The sequence below is a fragment of the Talpa occidentalis genome, unplaced genomic scaffold (genome assembly GCF_014898055.3).
Source record: "Talpa occidentalis isolate TD23 unplaced genomic scaffold, MPIMG_talOcc4v2.1 talOcc4.9, whole genome shotgun sequence".
NCBI lineage: Eukaryota > Metazoa > Chordata > Mammalia > Eulipotyphla > Talpidae > Talpa > Talpa occidentalis.
The window spans coordinates 56135018-56153375 of NW_023605305.1; the positions used below are offsets into that span (position 1 = coordinate 56135018).

At 34.3% G+C, this 18358-nt stretch overlaps 1 protein-coding gene across 2 annotated transcripts in view; it reads left to right on the forward strand.

Moving 5' to 3' along the window:
- The window catches only part of DNAI4 (dynein axonemal intermediate chain 4), a 55063-nt gene extending 47225 nt beyond the window's left edge, over positions 1–7838 (forward strand). For both annotated transcript variants that reach the window (XM_037500438.2, XM_037500437.2), the window contains exons 15-17: positions 835–1061; positions 2801–2957; positions 6612–7838. In XM_037500438.2, coding sequence (XP_037356335.1) covers positions 835–1061; positions 2801–2957; positions 6612–6662 — 435 coding nt within the window. In that variant the 3' untranslated portion in view covers positions 6663–7838. The remainder of the gene's footprint in view (positions 1–834; positions 1062–2800; positions 2958–6611) is intronic.
- The last annotated feature ends 10520 nt before the right edge of the window (positions 7839–18358 follow it).

Below are 18358 nucleotides of genomic sequence, written 5' to 3' on the forward strand. Positions count from 1 at the left end.
AGAAACTACCAATAATGTGTGAGGCATATTATTTGGTTTCTAGATATCCTTGATTTTTTTTCTTGCAAATTATGGAAGTCATAATCTTTATTTGCTCCTAAAAGCAACAAAAAAAAGTAGTTTGCTTACAATAACACGCAGCTCCCAAAGTAAAATGGTCTTTTGCATGTACATATTTTCTAATCTTTTATGATTGGTTCATCTGTGTTTTCTTCATTTTCTCATTTCTGTTTTTTCCTAATGTTCACATATTTTAAGTAAATAAATATAATATGTATTAATACTTAGTGATTACTGTAACATCTGTATTCTTATATGGCATAATTTAGGGAATATTTATTTATTTTTTTGTTTTAACATAATATTTAATTCCTCATATTTTCAACTAATTTTGCTTGCTTTTTTTAATTTAAATTTTATTTTTATATTCCCCATACAATTACAACCCCCTTATTTTCACCCCAAGCGCTCCTTTCCCCACCCCCCACCTCCCATAGAGTGTCTCTTGTTCATAGTTATTTGTTGATTTTGATATTTTCTTTCTTATAGTTATTCTTTTTCCTGGTCCCTTATTTAAGTTTTCTAGATTCCTGCTATGAGTGAGACCATCTGGTATTTTTCTTTTTCTTTCTGGCTTATTTCGCTGAGCATGATTCCTTCCAGTGCCATCCATGTTGCTGCAAATTGCGCGTTTATCTTTTTTAAAATTTGACCTTACTCTCAGCTAAAATAATACCTTCACGATACTTCTAGAAATCTTAGCATTTTTAATTTGTTGCTCAATTTTTAATTATAAAATGATTAGTCATTTCCCTATATATTTTCTAATTTTAGGGTCCAGTGTATAAAATAGTATGGAATCCATTTTGTCATGATGTATTCTTAAGCTGTTCCGCAGATTGGGGTATTATTTTATGGCAACAGGATCATCTCAAGCCATTTTTGACTTTTTATCCAACTACTTATGTTGTTTATGATGTTGCTTGGTCTCCAAAATCATCCTATATATTTGCAGCTGCCAATGAGAACAGAGTAGAGATTTGGGACCTTCACTTTAGCATGTAAGTGTCAATCTTTTTCTTGGGGATATTTTTAGTAGAAACAGTTCAAACTAAATAATACCTGATAGACTTTACATCAATTAGAGAACAATTAATTTAAAGCAAGCAATAATTTGTATTTTAAGAGTCCTTTGTGAATAAAGATACATGCCAGGATGTTATATGAATGTTACTTACATCATTTGTGTTTTAAAAAATATTTGAATGAAAATAGGTTAACTTACTCACCTTGGACTTTTTCTGGCTGATATTGGATATCATAACTACCTGAATTCTTTTTTCATTGTGTGGTTTGTATAAGAATGCAGAGAAGCAGCTAGTTGTTTTCAACTAGGGATTATTTATAATACAAAAAAGGGAACAAAATAATTACTTTTACAATATTTACTTATTCTGTTTACCATATTTTCAAACATATTCAATGGGCATGCATTTAATTAAAATTTTTAATTTAAGGCACTACACCAAAGTTATTAGAGTATTATTTAGACCATGTATTTCTTTAATATGGAAGTTTATATAATACTGGAATAAATTGTGTAATGATTCTACTTCTTCCATTGGCAAGTCTTGTGGATCTTTATGCTAGTTATTAGCACAGGAACAGGGAAATATAGTCTTGTTTAAAATAAATGATTCTTAATAGCAAATTTTTTTTCATACAAGTTAATAATTCAGTAACTTTAAAATTTTATCATGGCATGTCCTATGAAACAGTTTAAACCCCAAATCAAGGCTTACATAACAAAACAATTTATTTTTGAGTATGTGATAACTCATACATTTGTACATTGTATAAAGGGATTACATAAATGATTCCACCTTTGGTTTTAATTTTTCTGGTAAAATTGTAATTTCCAAGGCAGCATTTCTTCAGAAGAAGTATTATGCCAGTTGCTGCTTCTGTTGTTTCTTAAGGGCATCAGTGAATTTCTTTGGAAAAGTTCAGAAGTTCTTGTTCAAAAAATATCCTTTCATGTTCCAGAAGTTCATGTGGATCAAAACATTTTTCCATTCTTCTGTTAACAGACATTTGTTACTTAAGGGGTTGTTGTATTAGCCATTGTTCTCTAGAGAAAAGAACCAATAAAGGTGGGGGTGGGTAAGTTTATTGTAAAGCACTGGTTCAGATGATAGAAGGACCTGGAAAATCCCACATCTGCCCAACAGATTGGCAAGATGGAATTTCTATCAGTTGTCCATGTCTTAAGTCCAAAGTCAGTCTGGAGAATTGTATTCCACTGTGGGGAGCTCAGTTACTTTCTCTTAAAACCTTCAACAAATTGTATGACGCCTAACTACATTAGGGAACATAATCTGTTTTATTCAACTTCTACTTATTGAAATGTTAATCACATCTAAAAAATATCTTCACAGCAAAACACATAGACTGCTGTTAACTAAACAATTGGGTACCATAGCCTAGCCAAATGAATATACAAAATTAACAATCACAGAAGTTTAAACTTATGAGTCTACATCTTAAGTGTGAATTGCTCTAATTTACCTAGTTGAAATGAATTCATTGAAGACATGAAAGTTTTGATTGAATAAGGAATAAGAAGCCATTATTAATGGTAGCACTAGTAGTAATAGTAGTAGTATTTGGAAACATACAAATAAACTTTTGGTTTCTGTTACATGAAATCACAAAAATATCTCATACTTTTCTTAGTCTATATGTATGAAAAGAACATATTAACAACAGCTAAATTTATAAATAAAATATTTCATTGCAGTTTAGATCCTCTGATTGTACATTTTGCTAACCCTGGAATCAAGTATACAACTGTTCTCTTCGCCAAACAGACAGACTGCCTCTTAGTGGGAGACAGTGATGGACAGGTTGCTGTGTATGAACTAAGAAATATGCCTACTGCTTTGGAATCTGGCAGGGTAAGACTCAAAGGCATTTTTTTTTTATCACTTAATGATATTATTCAGTTGGAATTTCATAGTATGCAAGGGATTTACATTTCTTCAATATCTTTAATGTGATGCAATGTAAAGAACATAAGCCTCCAAGTTACTAAGTACTAGGAGTGGTAAATGGTGAATGTTATCTCTTTTGTTCTTAGTTATATTCCCATGCATAGTATCTGACTTGTAGTAATTATTTAATAAATGTTTGTAAATTGAAAAACTAGAGGAAAAACCAACATAGTAGAAGCAGTATTTCTTAGGGATAGGATGGTGGATACATTTTAGTCTTTATCAGTTTTCCAAATCATGACACTACATAATTTTTCCTATAAGGCGTTGGTCTCCTTACATAAGAATTTTAATCTGTGAGTTGAAATGCAACTCAAATGGTTTATCTTTTTCATGATATAAAATATTTTAACAGTGTTAGTTTATCAAACATTCACGAGTACAAGATATTTTAACAGATACTGTAGATGTTTGTACCTCTGCTGAGCATTGTTTAAGACAGATAGCTCTATTCTGAGAATAGAGAATTCTATTCTGTTCTTTATTCAAGTCTAGATCAATTATCCAATTACACATTTAGAGACATTATGCTTATCTGTAATCTGATCTAATGTGGCAAATTTTCATATATATGTTGAATAATTTAAAATGCCAAATATGTACAAATTACTTAACACTAAATACTAAAAGATCTGTTTGATTTGTTGCATCATTCCTATCACAATCCTTATTCTTTTCAGTATAAATTTGTGTTTCCCAATAAAGAAACAAATAAAGCATTCCAAGTACTTTGGAGATTATTTCCCAACAGGCTGAGATGCATATTGACTGTGAATATTGATGGGGATTTTTACTACCTTAGCTGACAGGCTGAGCTTTTTTTTTTTTTTTTTTTTTTACAGTTGATTTGCCAGTGCCCTCCAGAGTGGTCTAGTTGTCTGTCTTCTAAAGAGTAGTTACATACTATCTATATCCTCCATCTTCTAAAGCATCCCAATCCATGATGCTACATAACTATATTGATTTCAATTCATTTATATACTGTGTCATTATTTTCAAATTACTACGGGTTTTCCTATCTAGCAGGGCTATAGTTCTTTTAGATATTTAAATGACATCTGTTTGGAGTCTATATATCACCCAGAGTTTTATTTTTAATTCATTAGTAGTGGCCTGAAACACATGCTAATGAGAAAAATGTTCATAACAGCCTTGTTTCTATATTGGTAAATTGGAAACATCATAAATGCTCATCAGGGGAGGGTTGGATAACTAAAATATGGTATATTTCCATGAGTGACTACAATCAGAAGTTTTTAATGATATATATTTTGGTGTGTCAATATGACAAATGAGTGATAAAAGCATGTTGTAGGAAGATAAATAAATTATGTAAAAATTATTTAAAAACAAAAGCCAAAGCTTTATTATTAGGGGTTATATAGTTAGTAAAAATAGAAAATGTAGAAAACTGTGGAAGAAAAATATTTCGTTTTTGTCTTTGAATTTGAATCAGCTAGAGACATCTTTTGTGTTTAGCAGTATGCTCTGAGAGCAGAAGGCTAAGTTCATAGAGACTAAACATTTCTAGCTTGTGTGTGTATGTGTGTGTGTTATTAATTTTGATGTTGGTAAGCAAAATCTTTTAACAAATACAGTCCTTGCATTAGTAAATAAATATTAATTTCTAAAACAAATGTTTTTCATGTTTTAGGACATAATATTTTAATGGTTTAGATTACATTTCTTGAAGAGTAAACAAAAAAAAAGCTGTTATAGGGTTCTATGTTAGTTACTACCAAATAAGGCATCTGTAATAAACTTTCTCCTTAACTTCTCAGAGAATTTTAAAATAATAGTATTTTGTAGAATCAATGTGATTAATATGAAACCCTTATTTCTTATCAAGCTATCTTATCAAGGAACTTTATGATCTATAATCTCTCCATTAAGTTTAACCAAGACCAAACCAGCATTTTAGAAAGCTTATTATTTCATTCTATAGGATGTAGATAAGGATCAATAGCAAATTTAAGACCAAGAATCCCTTTCACCACCCCATTGCCCTTCTCCGTCTGTGGTTTTGCAAAACAGAAGGACTTGATCCCTGGGCTATGAAAGTTTTAAATGAGATGATTTCTAAAGTCCTGGCCACTCCCAGATAAGATCAAGGACCAGAATATTACTACAATTTGATATTGCGCCATATTGCCTCCTGCCCTGTCCTGCTAACTCAGAATTTGTGGTCTGATGTAACAACAGCCTGATGCTTGATATGAGCAGGGGCCTGTGTTTCAGCTATGCAATGATAACCTTTGTGAATATAGCTCCTGTTGATAAGATTTACCACTGCATTAGCATTTACCATTTTTTGAACCACCTGCTCCTTTCTGAACATGACGGGGATAGGTTGTTGGAGTCTAAGTGTTGCATTGAACAAAATGACAGCCTAAGCACTTGGCAGAAAATGACTTATATCACTGTTTTTACTTTTATGTTTAATTACACAAAATGTTTGCTATATTTCCCTCTGTAATTTGGGTATTTATACTTTTCCAAATTAAAGGAAAAATAAAATGTGAAATTTTTAAAATTGTGTTTTGAAACATAAATCTGTAATATTTAGATATTTATAATATATTAATGTGAAAAGACAATGAAAGCAGAAAAAGACCATTCACTAAAAAAATTTATTGAATGTGTACTATGTGACAAAATGTGTTTTAGACATTAAAATACAACAGTGAATTAATTATAATAGTGATCTATTACAGTTGCACAAATAAGAGACAAACTAGACAGAGATGGGCTCAAGAAGAATTTAGAATTTCTGCGACTTGGCAACTGTTTTGGCGTGTCAGTACTTGAAGGATGGGGGAAATGCTACAGAGAGCATATTATAAGATAAAAGCAAAAAGATTTATGTAATTTTATCTACAGCATATATATTTCTTTAGGGTTTGTAAAACACTTTTACATATATTAACTCATTCAATTTTCATAACAACCTTTATAAGTGGGTGTTAACATTTCCATTATATATTCAAGGAAACCAAGATTCCAAGATATCAGTGATTTTTTTCAAGATCACCTTTACTGTGTGGTAGGAAAAAAAGTGCAGTTTTCTGCTTCTAATCCCATCTTTGGCTTCATTCTTTTATATAGTATCAATTTATTGCCTTTAGTACAAAGATTATTATTATTAGATAAAAATGCCAATCTACATAGAAATTTAGATCTTCTATGCTCTCTAATTAAGCACTACAGATCAGAAAAGAGCTTGAGATACCATTAAGGTTTAAAGTTATTTTACAGATGAGAAAAATGAGCCTTAAGCATTATGGCTAAATTGGAGCTGCCTAAGTGTTCCTTTACTGAATCCTTATAAAATTGTTTATCAAACTTCATATAGAATCTTTCATATAGGAAAGAGCAGATTTATATTAGGAAGTAACTGTTATTATTTAAACTTAACTTGGTTTGTTTCCTTTTTACAATCTTACTGGAAGCTCTTTATGTGTGTATCACTAACTTAAAAGTTTTAAATGGCATTTTAAAGACTTTGCCTCTTAATTTATATTTTATTGCATATTGTAATTGTGTGACTTTTCCTTTCAGGGAAATGTAATAGATACATTGCTTGGACCCAAGTCAAACCAACAAGGATAATTCATCATTACTAATATCATTTTGTTATTGGTTAAAGAAAGAAGGAACAGTGTTTAATATCCAGTAGTCTGATTAGTATGCAATAAGTCGGGATTTCGAATTGTAAAAACAATATCTGATAGTATGATTTCCATTAAATTGAATGTAAATTTGATGTACCTTTATTTCAGAGATATGTGATTAATTTGTTATCTAAGCTAATTGTTAAGAGTTTTGTTGGGATTTTCTTCATTTTTTTGAAAGATACTCCTATTGTATTTCTTAGTGATATCCCAAGTATATGTAAACAATAAAATGTACAAAAATATTAAAAAATTAGTATTCCTTCAAAAGCAAAACTTGGAAATTATTAAAATTACTAAAATCAAAATCTCTGTAAGACAAAGTTCTATTGACTTTTAAATCATTTGTTTTCTGGGCTGTTTTTTGCATAGTTATGATTTATGCAGTTGTTAGTGTTATAAGAAAATTGGATTCTGAACTTTAAATCATAATTTGAGCCTCTTCGGTCTGACAGCTGAAACTATAGAACTTTGTTAGAATAGTTGACAAGGACAAAACATGATACAAATGTCAACATTTGTATTTTTTGGTCAGGAGGAGTTATACCCCAATTCAATGAAAGGACTTAGTCTGGGACACATCAGTCTGGGCACCTTCTTCCACAAGTCTAGAATCTGCTTTGAGTCTTAAGTCCAGACTTGACTGGAACCAGAGAGAACAGAAGGTCTGGAGGGATAGTTCATGCCAGAATGTTATTTTATGAAAGGTTCTATATCAAACTTGTGAAACTAGGAATAAGTGGGAGGTAGCAACTACTCCAAATATGCATTGCTAGCAGTCTAGCCCATGCCATTTGTTTTAACAAGTCCTGCTTTTGTTAACTGAGCTCATAGGGCAATATGGCCTATTCTATAAAGTATTCATTCTAAGTGGAGTGAGGACAAAGCACTTGAAACTCAAACTCGATGACAAACACTTACATATATTAATAAAAACTGAATGAAATCAGTGGAACAATGGGAGTTACCTTTTTAAAGAATGACTCCAAAGAAATGGAGCAATTTTTAGGTGAACTGAATGCATAGGTCAAATTATAAGGATTATATGTTTTCTACTGTTAAAGATTCATTGTGATTCTTCTTTGTCTTTCTGAAAGTTTGGACTTTTCATAACATTTTGTGTAACAAAATAAAAAAATATTAAAAAAATGAGTTTCTTTTTAAAAAATACTTTTAATCTTTAAGATATTATCCATGTTCTACTCTCATTCCCATCAGAACTAAATGAAAAATAAAGTTATTTTATTCTACTTGGATCCTGGGCAATTGATCCAGAAGTTCTGAACTTATTCTGCTCTACTCTTCACACCCCTTATCTTGTAGATCTCTCATACTTTTAGATTAGTATCAAATTTTTATTTTTAAGATCTTTTAGTTGGAAGTTACAGAAGGAATTATTTTACTTTTTAAGTTGACTTTGGATTCTCACTAGCAAACCCTTATTTACCATAAAAAATTTTTAGAGCAGTTTTTGGTTAATAACATTTTCTACTGTTGAAAGGGAAGTACATAGATTTCCAAAATAGTTCCTGCTCCCCCAAATGTATAACCTCCCCAATTGTCAATATCACCTAGCATAGTGGAACATTTGCTTCAGTTGAATCTACACTGACATATAAAAATCAACCAAAGTTCTTAGTTTGTATTATGGCTCACTTTTGGTGTTGTGCGTTCTGTGGATTTGGACACGTAACATAAATTCATTATTAAAGTATAACACAGACTACTTTTACTGCCCTAAAAATCACCTGTGCTCTGCATATTCATCTTTCCCTTCCCCATCCAGAAACCTTTTACTGTCTCAATAGTTTTGCCTTTTGCAGAATGTCATGTAATCAGAATCATACAGTATGTAACCTTTTCATATTGCTTTCACTTAATAATGTAAATTTAAGGTTCTTCCATGTCTGTTTATGGATTTTTAGTGCTGAATAATATTCCATTTTCTGAATGTACCACCATTTATTTGCTATTCACCTATTGAAAGCCATCTCAGTTGCTCACATTTTTTGGGGGGGGCAACTGAGTTGTCTATCTTACCCAAAATAGTATATAGATTCAATGGAATTATTCAAAGAAATAGAATAAATGTTATTGAAATTTATATGGAACCACAGAGGACCCTGAATAGTGAAAGTAATCTTGACCAAAAAAGAAGAGGAATGGAGGTACCACGTTTCCAGATTTCAACTTATTACTACAGCTACAAGGCTGTAGTAATCAAAACTGTACATAATTGGAACAAAAGTAAACACATAGACCAATGGAATAGAATTGAGAAATTCTATTGAATTGAGTCCAGAAACAAACCACATTAATATAGAAAGTTATTCTATAACAAAGAAACCAAGAGTATACAATGGAAAAGATGTTGGGAAAGCTAGTCAGCCACATGTGGGAAAATGAAACTAAACTACTCTTTCACAACATCCACAAATTTTTTTAAAAGATTTATTTATGCATACAGGAACTGGGGTACAGGCCAGAGGTGTGACGGGTGAGAGGATTCACCCAAGACAGAGCGGGGAACAGAACAGGCAGACTGACTGAAATACACTGCTGAGGGGAGCAGGGGGTGAGATAGGAGAGGTCTGCTGCGCCATGTGGGTAGCTCCTGGCCAGCTGGGGATCGAACTCATGCTGCAGAGGCTGCGGATAGCTTCATAGTGCTGTGCTTAACCCCTTGCACCACCAGGAAGTCCCACCATCCACAAAAATTAACTCACAGTAAATTAATGCCTTGGATGTAAGACTGAAAACCGTAAAATACATGGGAAAAAATGATAGCAAAAAGCCCCATGACATTGGCTTCAGTGATGTTTTTGGGTACTTGACTTCAACAATAGGGAAAATAAAAGCAAAAATTAACAATTGGGACTATCTCAAATTAAAAAGCTGTACAGAGAAAGAAATATTGACACAGAAAGACAGCCTACCGAATGGGAGAAAATATTTGGACATTATATGGTAAAGGGAGATAGTGCTCCGGTGGTGGTGTGGTTTGAAGTGATGTCTTTCTGAGGAGGTGTGAACTTAGGCCCCTAAATCATACACAGTATCACAAATAAATGTTACTTAATTAATTTTAAAATGAGATAAAATCAGTATCAGATGTAACCACTGCATCCATGATAAAGAATCTATACATCAAAGTTTCAAAAAGCTCTCTAGGAATCCAAAAACTTAAATAAATAAAGGAATAAAGCTACAGTACACATTTACGTGCAGGATTTTGTGTGGAATAAATTTTAAATTCCTTTAAGTAAATACCAAGGATAATAATTTGCTGGAGCATATTTAGTTTTGTAAGAGATCCCCAAACTGTCTTACAAAGTGTCTAACATTTTTCATTCCCACCAGCAACGTATGACATTTCCTTTTGCTCCATATCCTCCCAGCTTTGGTATTGTTAGTGTTCTGGCTTTTGGCCATTTTAATAGGTGTATGGTATTATTACATTATTGTTTTAATTTGCACTTCCTGATGATATTGTATGGAGTTTACCATCATTTTAAAAAACTGAAAATTCTGCTCAGCTGTTATTCATCTCATTTTAGATATTCATTATTTTATTCAGTCATTCTCCACCAGGCATCTTTCATACAGAAATGTTATTATTGTTTGAGAAAAAATTGTTAGCTACTCTTCCTGTTGAAGGAAGATTGTATTCACTAAATAATTGTATATAATATTTAGTGTTTATTTACTTCATGTCTATGTAGGTACATACAATTATAAATGAGAAATATAACATTTGGTATTTGTCATTTTGTCTCAATAAGAGCTCAGTAAAAGAAATTGTTCAATTGTACTGAGAATAGATTTAGTACTCAGCATGCTAGTAATAATATACAAACACTTTCATGTCCATTATCCCAGTATACCCTCACAGCAGTGAGAGAGATGAGGCAAGCAGTTGTACTATTTTCTTAATCTCTATTTTTCAGATGATACAGTTCAGGCTTAAAAAAGGTGATATAACTTGCCAAGCTATGCAGCTGACTTGTCAGGCTTGAACTGAACCCCAAGGCTTTCAGCAGTTCTTTTATACTTTCCACTATTGTGTAGCAAATTGTTAGTGCCTATTTGGTTGCTGAGGTCTTATAAACCAAAACATAAGGGTACTTATTCTTCAATAATTAAGGTTTATTCCTAAGTGATAATGCTCATAACTTAGTGTTTCTGTTTTTTGTTTGTTTGTTTGTTTTTTTTCTTGGCACATGTAACTCTTTTGCTGGGAACACTTTTCCCACCACTAGCTCTCCTTTAATATGTTCACTTTTCACTCACCCTTCAGATCTCAGTTCATATTTCATCTTCTCAGGAGAACAATTTCGGAATGCTCTCCTGTAAGGCTTCCACCACCCACCCAGACTAAATTTGTCCCATGTATCTTTAAATATGAAGGGAAATGTGAAGTTTCTACCGGCAGGAAGGGGTGGAGCATGTGTAAAAGAGGGAGGTCTTTGGGCCTATTGAGCAGAGGGATCTAGGTACTGTTCCTAAGTAGTAGTATTTGGGAAATTGACTAAGAGACCATAGTCAACCTAAAAAATCATTCTCATGCAATGAGTGATGTGTAGAAGAAGCAAAGATCCATAGGCACTGAAAAGGACGAGCAGCTGATGATGATTAATGACCCAGGCAAAAACAACTCTTTGATGAGAGAAGGGCTTTGGTACAGAGTAAGACACTAGAGTCACACCCTGGGAAAGAGAGGAAAACCAGCTCTAAGAGAGACTGACATCAACTGTGTTTGTTGTTATTGTTGGCTGGGTTGAATGAAAACTTGGAGTCAGAAACTATAGCAAATATTTTTTGGACATCTGAGTTTTTGAACTGAGTTTTATTCTAGCTATGCTAAATATTTGTTTATTTGTTTAGTGTCTTCCTCTTCCCCTTGAATTCCCCTAGATTACTCTTGAGGGTAGGAACTATATGTTTTGCTTATCACTGTATCTCCAATGCCTACAAAAGTATGTGTTCAGAGGAGTTATAGCAACAAATAATCATGAATGAGTAAATTATCAAATTAAAAAGAGAAATTACGGTTCCATGCTTGCCCCATATTCTAATACAACCTAATATTTTAAATATGATTTCCTCAAGATCCTAACAAAATATCTTAACATCACAGTGGGTAAAACATTTCAACTGTGAAAAACATATGGAACATAAAATCAGTCTTGAAAATTGCTATATATAGGTCATAACATTTTTTGTTCTATGGAATTATAAAAGCAATCTTCCTCAAGACAAAAACTAAAAGCAAAGCTATGATCATTTTCTTTAGGTGAGAGATACTGCTTTGTGAGATTGCATTGCTGCTGTTTGGGGACAGTTTACCTCCAATGTAAAACATTTAGGAAAATGCCTGGATTGAAGTAAATAATCAACAATGGTAGTTCTCATTGTTATTTTTGCAGATCACATATCCACTTCTTGGTCTTTGGAACTACGCCCTTGACTGGCTAAGGCCTTGTCAAGACACCACTTTCTGCAGGAGATGCAGAATGTGATAATTGACGTCATTTGCTAACTTTCCACAACATCTGGACTTTGTGTCTTGTTTGTTCAGAATTTAGTACAATGTTCAAATCTACCCTTAACTCCATAGAACATTTACTAGGCTATTAGCCTTCGTTTGCTTAGGTTGGCATACCCAATCGGTGATAAAACTAAAAGGCTAACAGTTTACATGAAACTAAATCCTGGGTTAAATAGAAAACAGAACATGTCTATTAAATTGGAACACATAAAACATAGTTATGAATCTTATAAAAAATGAGTACTGCTTTTTCTAAATTGATGAGAGATTTATGTAGTATCCAGAACAACTCATGAAAAACAGACTCTTAATATGCCTGCATTTTCTTTCAATAAGTTAACTATTAAAATATATGGTGCCATCATACCAGGAAGAACAAAGAATACCAGGATATTTCAGAAATCTTAGATCATTATTCACTGACAATAATTTAATGGAATGTTCTGTATTATTACACAAATTTTGATTATTTATTTATTGAGACTTATCAATTTTTAAAAGCCCAATACAACAACAAAAACATAAAAAAAATAGCTTCTCTGCCCACACAAATAGATTTTTTAATATTAATATTATTTGCTAAGAGTATTCTTGAAAAGCATTTTAACTGCTCATTTAAATTCTCACAGATGGACATTGTATTTTTTTTTAAAGATTTTTATTTTTATTTATTTATTTTTATTTATTTATATAAGCACTGGGTACAGTCAGAAGCTTGGGAGGGTGAGAGAATTCACCAGAGCCAGAGCAGGGAGCAGAGCAGGCAGAGGGACCTAAGTACACAGCTGAGGGGAGCAGCGGGTGGCAGGAGAGGTCTGCGCGCCATGTGGGACCCTCCTCTGGTTGCCGGGGAGCAGCCACGGATCGAACCGGCGCTGCAGAGGCTGCAGGCAGCTTCGCAACCCAGTGCTGTGCCACCGGGGAGGCCCGGACATTGTATTTTTTAAAAAAATTTTTAAAAAGATTTATTTGTTTGGGCCTCCCCAGTGGCACAGCGATTGAGCGCTGGGCTGCAAAGCTGCCCATAGCCTCTGCAGGGCCTGTTCAATCCCCAGCCGCTGGTGAGAGTCCCAAGGTGTGCAGACCTCTCCTGCCGCGCCCGCTGCTCCCCTTAGCAGTGTATTTCATCAGTCTGCCTGTTCTGCTCCCTGCTCTGGCTCTGGTGGATTCTCTCACCCTCCCGTGCTTCTGACTGTACCCAGTGCTTGTATAAATAAATAAATATCTTTAAAAATTAATTAATTAATTAAAAAAAGATTTATTTGTTTATGCATACAAGAATTGGGGTACAGGCCAGAGGCAAGGGGGTTGGGAGGATCCACCAGAGACAGAGTGGGGAACAAATAGGCAGACTGACTGAAATACACTGCTGAGGGGAGCAGCAGGTGAGTCCGAGAGGTCTGCTGCTCCATGTGGATTGCTCCTGGCTGGGGATCGAACTGTGCTGCAGTGGCTGCAGTTTGCTTCATAGGTTGTGTCTTAACCCCTCACACCACCAGGGAGGCCTGGTGGACATTTTAAAAATCACCAAGATGGGGGCCTCCATGGTGGTGCAAGGGGTTAAGACACAGAACTATGAAGGTATCCACAGTCACTGCAGCACGAGTTCAATCCCCGGACAGGGAGGTGACCCACATGGTGCAGCAGACCTCTCCTATCTTGCCCACTGCTCTTCTCAGCTGTATATTTCAGTGGATCTGCCTGTTCTGTCTCTAGTGAATTCTCTCACTGCCCTGCCCCCCCCCCCCATCTCTGGCCTGCATCTGAGCTCTTGTATGCATAAATAAGTAAATCTTCTTTTCAAAAATAAATAAAAATCACCAAGATGAATGATAGTTTTATCCATAAAATTCTGTAAAATGTTATAAGGATAAAGGATATTTCAATATCCATTCTATAGATATTTGTACAATAGAAGTTAAGCAGTTTTAAATAAGGCAGGAAAAAGAGTTTCAGATGAAGAAAACAGCATGGCAAAGGACCATAAAGAAAGAGAATATTTACTTTCAAAAAACTGAGGCATTTGTTATAATTATCACTTAGAGTTTGAGGGGATCTATAATCTGTATAGTCTGAGACCAATCAAGAATGGTCTTGTAGGGCCTCCCCTGGTGGTGCAGCTGTTGAGCGCTGGGCTGTGAGGCTGCCCGCAGCCTTTGCAGCACCGGTTCATCAAGGGTCCCACAAAAAATAAATAATAAAAAAAAAATGGTCTTGTAGGCCATGTTAAGGGAATTTGGACTTTTTCTTGAAGAAAATGGGAAACCCTTAAGAATTTTCTAGGTGAAAAATAAACTAATCAATTGTTTTAGAAAAATCGTTCTGGCAGCAGTGTAGAGAATGATTAATGAGAGGTACACTGCAAGCTGAGAAGCCACTGCAGTTACCTAAATGAAAGCAGACCTCATGGAAGAGGGGATAGGGAGCCATGGGTGGATCAGAGAGTAATTCAGAAGGTTGAACTGATGAGACTTGGTGATTTAATGGATATATGTTTTATAGAAGAGGCTTTAGTCAATGAGGAAGTAATGAGGCATTACGTATGAATGATTCCCCAGAATATCTGGATGAATAGTGGTGTCATATGATAAAAACACCTTCAGGTAGCAGTAAGTGTGGATGAGCTATTTTCTAACTGTTAGAAAATAATAAAAATTAAATTAGTATTTGCTAATGAATTTATATAGTTTTTAAATTAATAATATTTATAATATAAATATATAAATGATAGCTATACTTAATTTATATAAACAATATATGCTTACTATTTAATATATAAAATAATATAATAGAAACTTATTTATATTATAATGTACATTGCACATTATAATTTACCAATGGTGTTATTGACATTACCACATTTGATCCTGTGGTATTCTTCCATGTTACAAATTAGAAAACAAATTACAAGTTAAATTACTTTCTCAAGCTTATTTTAGCTAGAAACTAGAGTACTAACTAGATACTAAAACACTATCAATCTAATACTAAAGCCATGTGGCACAATGTAATATTTGGTTGAATTATAATCTTTATTGTTACCATCAGTGATCAATATATTAAACAATTTCTTTATGATAGAGACTCTGAGCACCACTGTTTTACAAAATGTAATCCTCACAGCTAATCAAATTAAGTCAGGATTATTATCTTTATTTTACAAATGAAGAAACTGATATTCAGAGACACTATTTCCTATGTTCACATGTATATTAAATGGCATGGCTGAGATCTGATTTCCTAAATTTGATGCTATCAGTAGTAACTATAACTTTTATGCCAACCTGTCCTAAACACCATCTCCTAGGCATTTTTGAGTCCATTACTCCTTGATAAGCATTCTGCAGGTCAAATATATGTTTACTAATTCCACTATTTTATTAATTTGGAATTTTGGTCCATGTTAATTGTGGACCACTTGGTAATTAATTACTATTGTTAAGGTCAAATAGCTGATCTTACTTTGCTTTGATCTAAAAGCTTAAATTAGGGCCTCCCTGGTGGTGCCAGGGGTTAAGATGCAACCTGTGGAGCTATCTGCAGCCACTGCAGCACGAGTTTGATCCCCGGCCAGGGAGCTACCCACATGGTGCAGCAGACCTCTCCTGTCTTGCCAGCTGCTTCCCTCAGCAGTGTATTTCAATGGATCTGCTTGTTCTCCACTCTGTCTCTGGTGAATCCTCTTACCTCTCACACCTCTGGCCTGTACCCAAGTTCTTGTATGCATAAATAAATAAATCTTTAAAAAACCAAATTATATAAACATTCTCTATATTTGTAAGCTATAAATAACTTTAAAGTAATTTTACCGGACAGGATAAGTCAGTTTATGTTGCTACAACTAATAATCACCAAATCTCAGTGGCTTTAAATAACATAAGGATTTATTTCTTATTCTTATTACATGCTCATTATGGTCCAGCAGAAGGTGCTGCTCTACATTGTTTTGACTCAAGGATCAGATTCCACCAGGGATGCTGGTGGTCATCAATGCAAGAAAGAGGGCTAACTGGGGAATCATCCACCAATTCTGAAATGCCAGGTTGGAGAGACCTGTTACTTCCACTCACATTTTATTTATCAAAATATATCACATGGATGATAGCAGGGGTCAGAGGTATCAGAGTGTATTTGGCATCCAGGATGGGGCTCATCTCTTGGCTGAATATTTTTCTCTCCAGTAGTTTAGAAGCTCAGGTAAAAGCTACAGATCCTGATCACAGCTTTATTGAGTGCTATGTTAAAGCTGCATTATCAGGCCTCCCCAGTGGCACAGCACAGTGCTATGAAGCTGTCTGTAGCCTCTGCAGCATGGGTTTGATTCCCGACCAGCCAGGGTGATACCCACATGGTGAGGCAGACCTCTCCTGTCTCGCCAGCTGCTGCCCTCAGCAGTGTATTTCAGTGTATTTCCCTTTTCTGTTCCCCCCTCTGTCTCTGGTGAATCCTCTCACCCTCCTGCATCTCTAACTTGTACCCCAGTTCTTGTATAAAATAAATCTTTAAAAAAAACTGCATTATAAAGATAGCCAATTTAAGTCTCCAAAAAGAGGAAGGAGTGGGTAATAAATGCCTGAATAATTGTTAATGCTCTGAGTGTGCTAGACTTGGTCATGCAGATGCCCTTCTAGAGATGATAAATGACAGAGATTCACTTGCAATTTTGACCCATCGAAAGATGAGGTAGTCTGCTGCCAAAACCATTCTTTTTCTTCTAGCCCTTTTCTTAAAATAAATGACTCCCCTACCTCCCAATTGTGTAACCCAGACACCTAAGTACTCTTTTTGACTACTCTTTTATTTACCCTTATCCCTGATACCAGTGAAGTGATTTTTTTTTTCAACCAGAGATCATAGATAAGGAATTGACAAAATCAACTAAGTAACTGTTCAATTTCTAAAAAGTGAGTCAACACTTCTTTAAGATCTCAAACTTCAGTATTCCCAAATTAGCTAAGAGCTTTGCATGAATTCGTGATTTCAGAAGTTGTCGCAGAGGAGAAGTCTGTTATTTAGCTGTTTGGGGGTTATGAATTCAGTTTTCCATTATTAAAATATGAATTATAAAGACATTCCTAAGTCACAGGGTAAGGATAATTAGGAGTATTCTAGTGAGAGAAATTTTAGATTCTAAAGAAAAGTTCTTTTCTAGTCCAGCCTTTTGGTGAGGGAAGAAGACAATCAATTACTGTTTATTTTTCAAGCAGGACAGACATCATCTCATTAGCTCTCTGAAGTTGTTACTATCTTCAGCACAATTTTACAGAGAATAATTCTTAGGGAGGTTAAATATCTTGATTAAGTTTCTAGATCTGGTGCAAAGGGGATCCAATATTCCAACCCCAAACATGAAAACCTGAATTCTCAAGTGTGCTTTCTCATTTCTCTGATATAAATGTTACTTTCAATACTGACAAACTCCTTGTGTTTTCCCATTCTAGAGATATATTGATAGTTACTGAGGCTTGAAGTGATTAAACCTATCTCATTCAGTAAGTGGCAAGGTTGACTTGGGAATCATACTTGGCTACTTCCAAAATCTATGCATTTTCCATGATGTCTTCCAAGAGAACATTCTGTTTATTATCTCATGAATGCAGCTAATAGGAAGTGATAATGTTCAGAATTGACTGAATAAATAGCGATAATTATAAAACCTTATTAAAATATCATGGTGTAACTTATGCACTTAGCAGATAGGTTGAAGTGAGGCTCTGGCCAATAAAATGTCAGGAAAGCTAGTATAAATTAGACAAGAGTGTTAAGATGACTTCGGAACTTGATTTGGTAATATTCATCCTATCTGAGTCTCAGTCAATCCTCAGCAAAATGAACTCCATTTTCACTTTATTTCGATTCTCCATTCTGCTTGTCAACTCAGAAGTGAGGATTAAGGAATCTATGAGGCTCTGTGGGCAAAAGCACTAAGAACAGTCATTCATATCTGCTCTAGCTCTGGGGGAAGAAGGCATGTGTAGGGGATCCCTCAAGTTCTGCAAGGTAACATCAACACACGGAACTCCATGTATATTTTTCTCAGGCTTGTTTCAGTACTATTTCTCCAGTTACTATTCAGTCACTTCCAG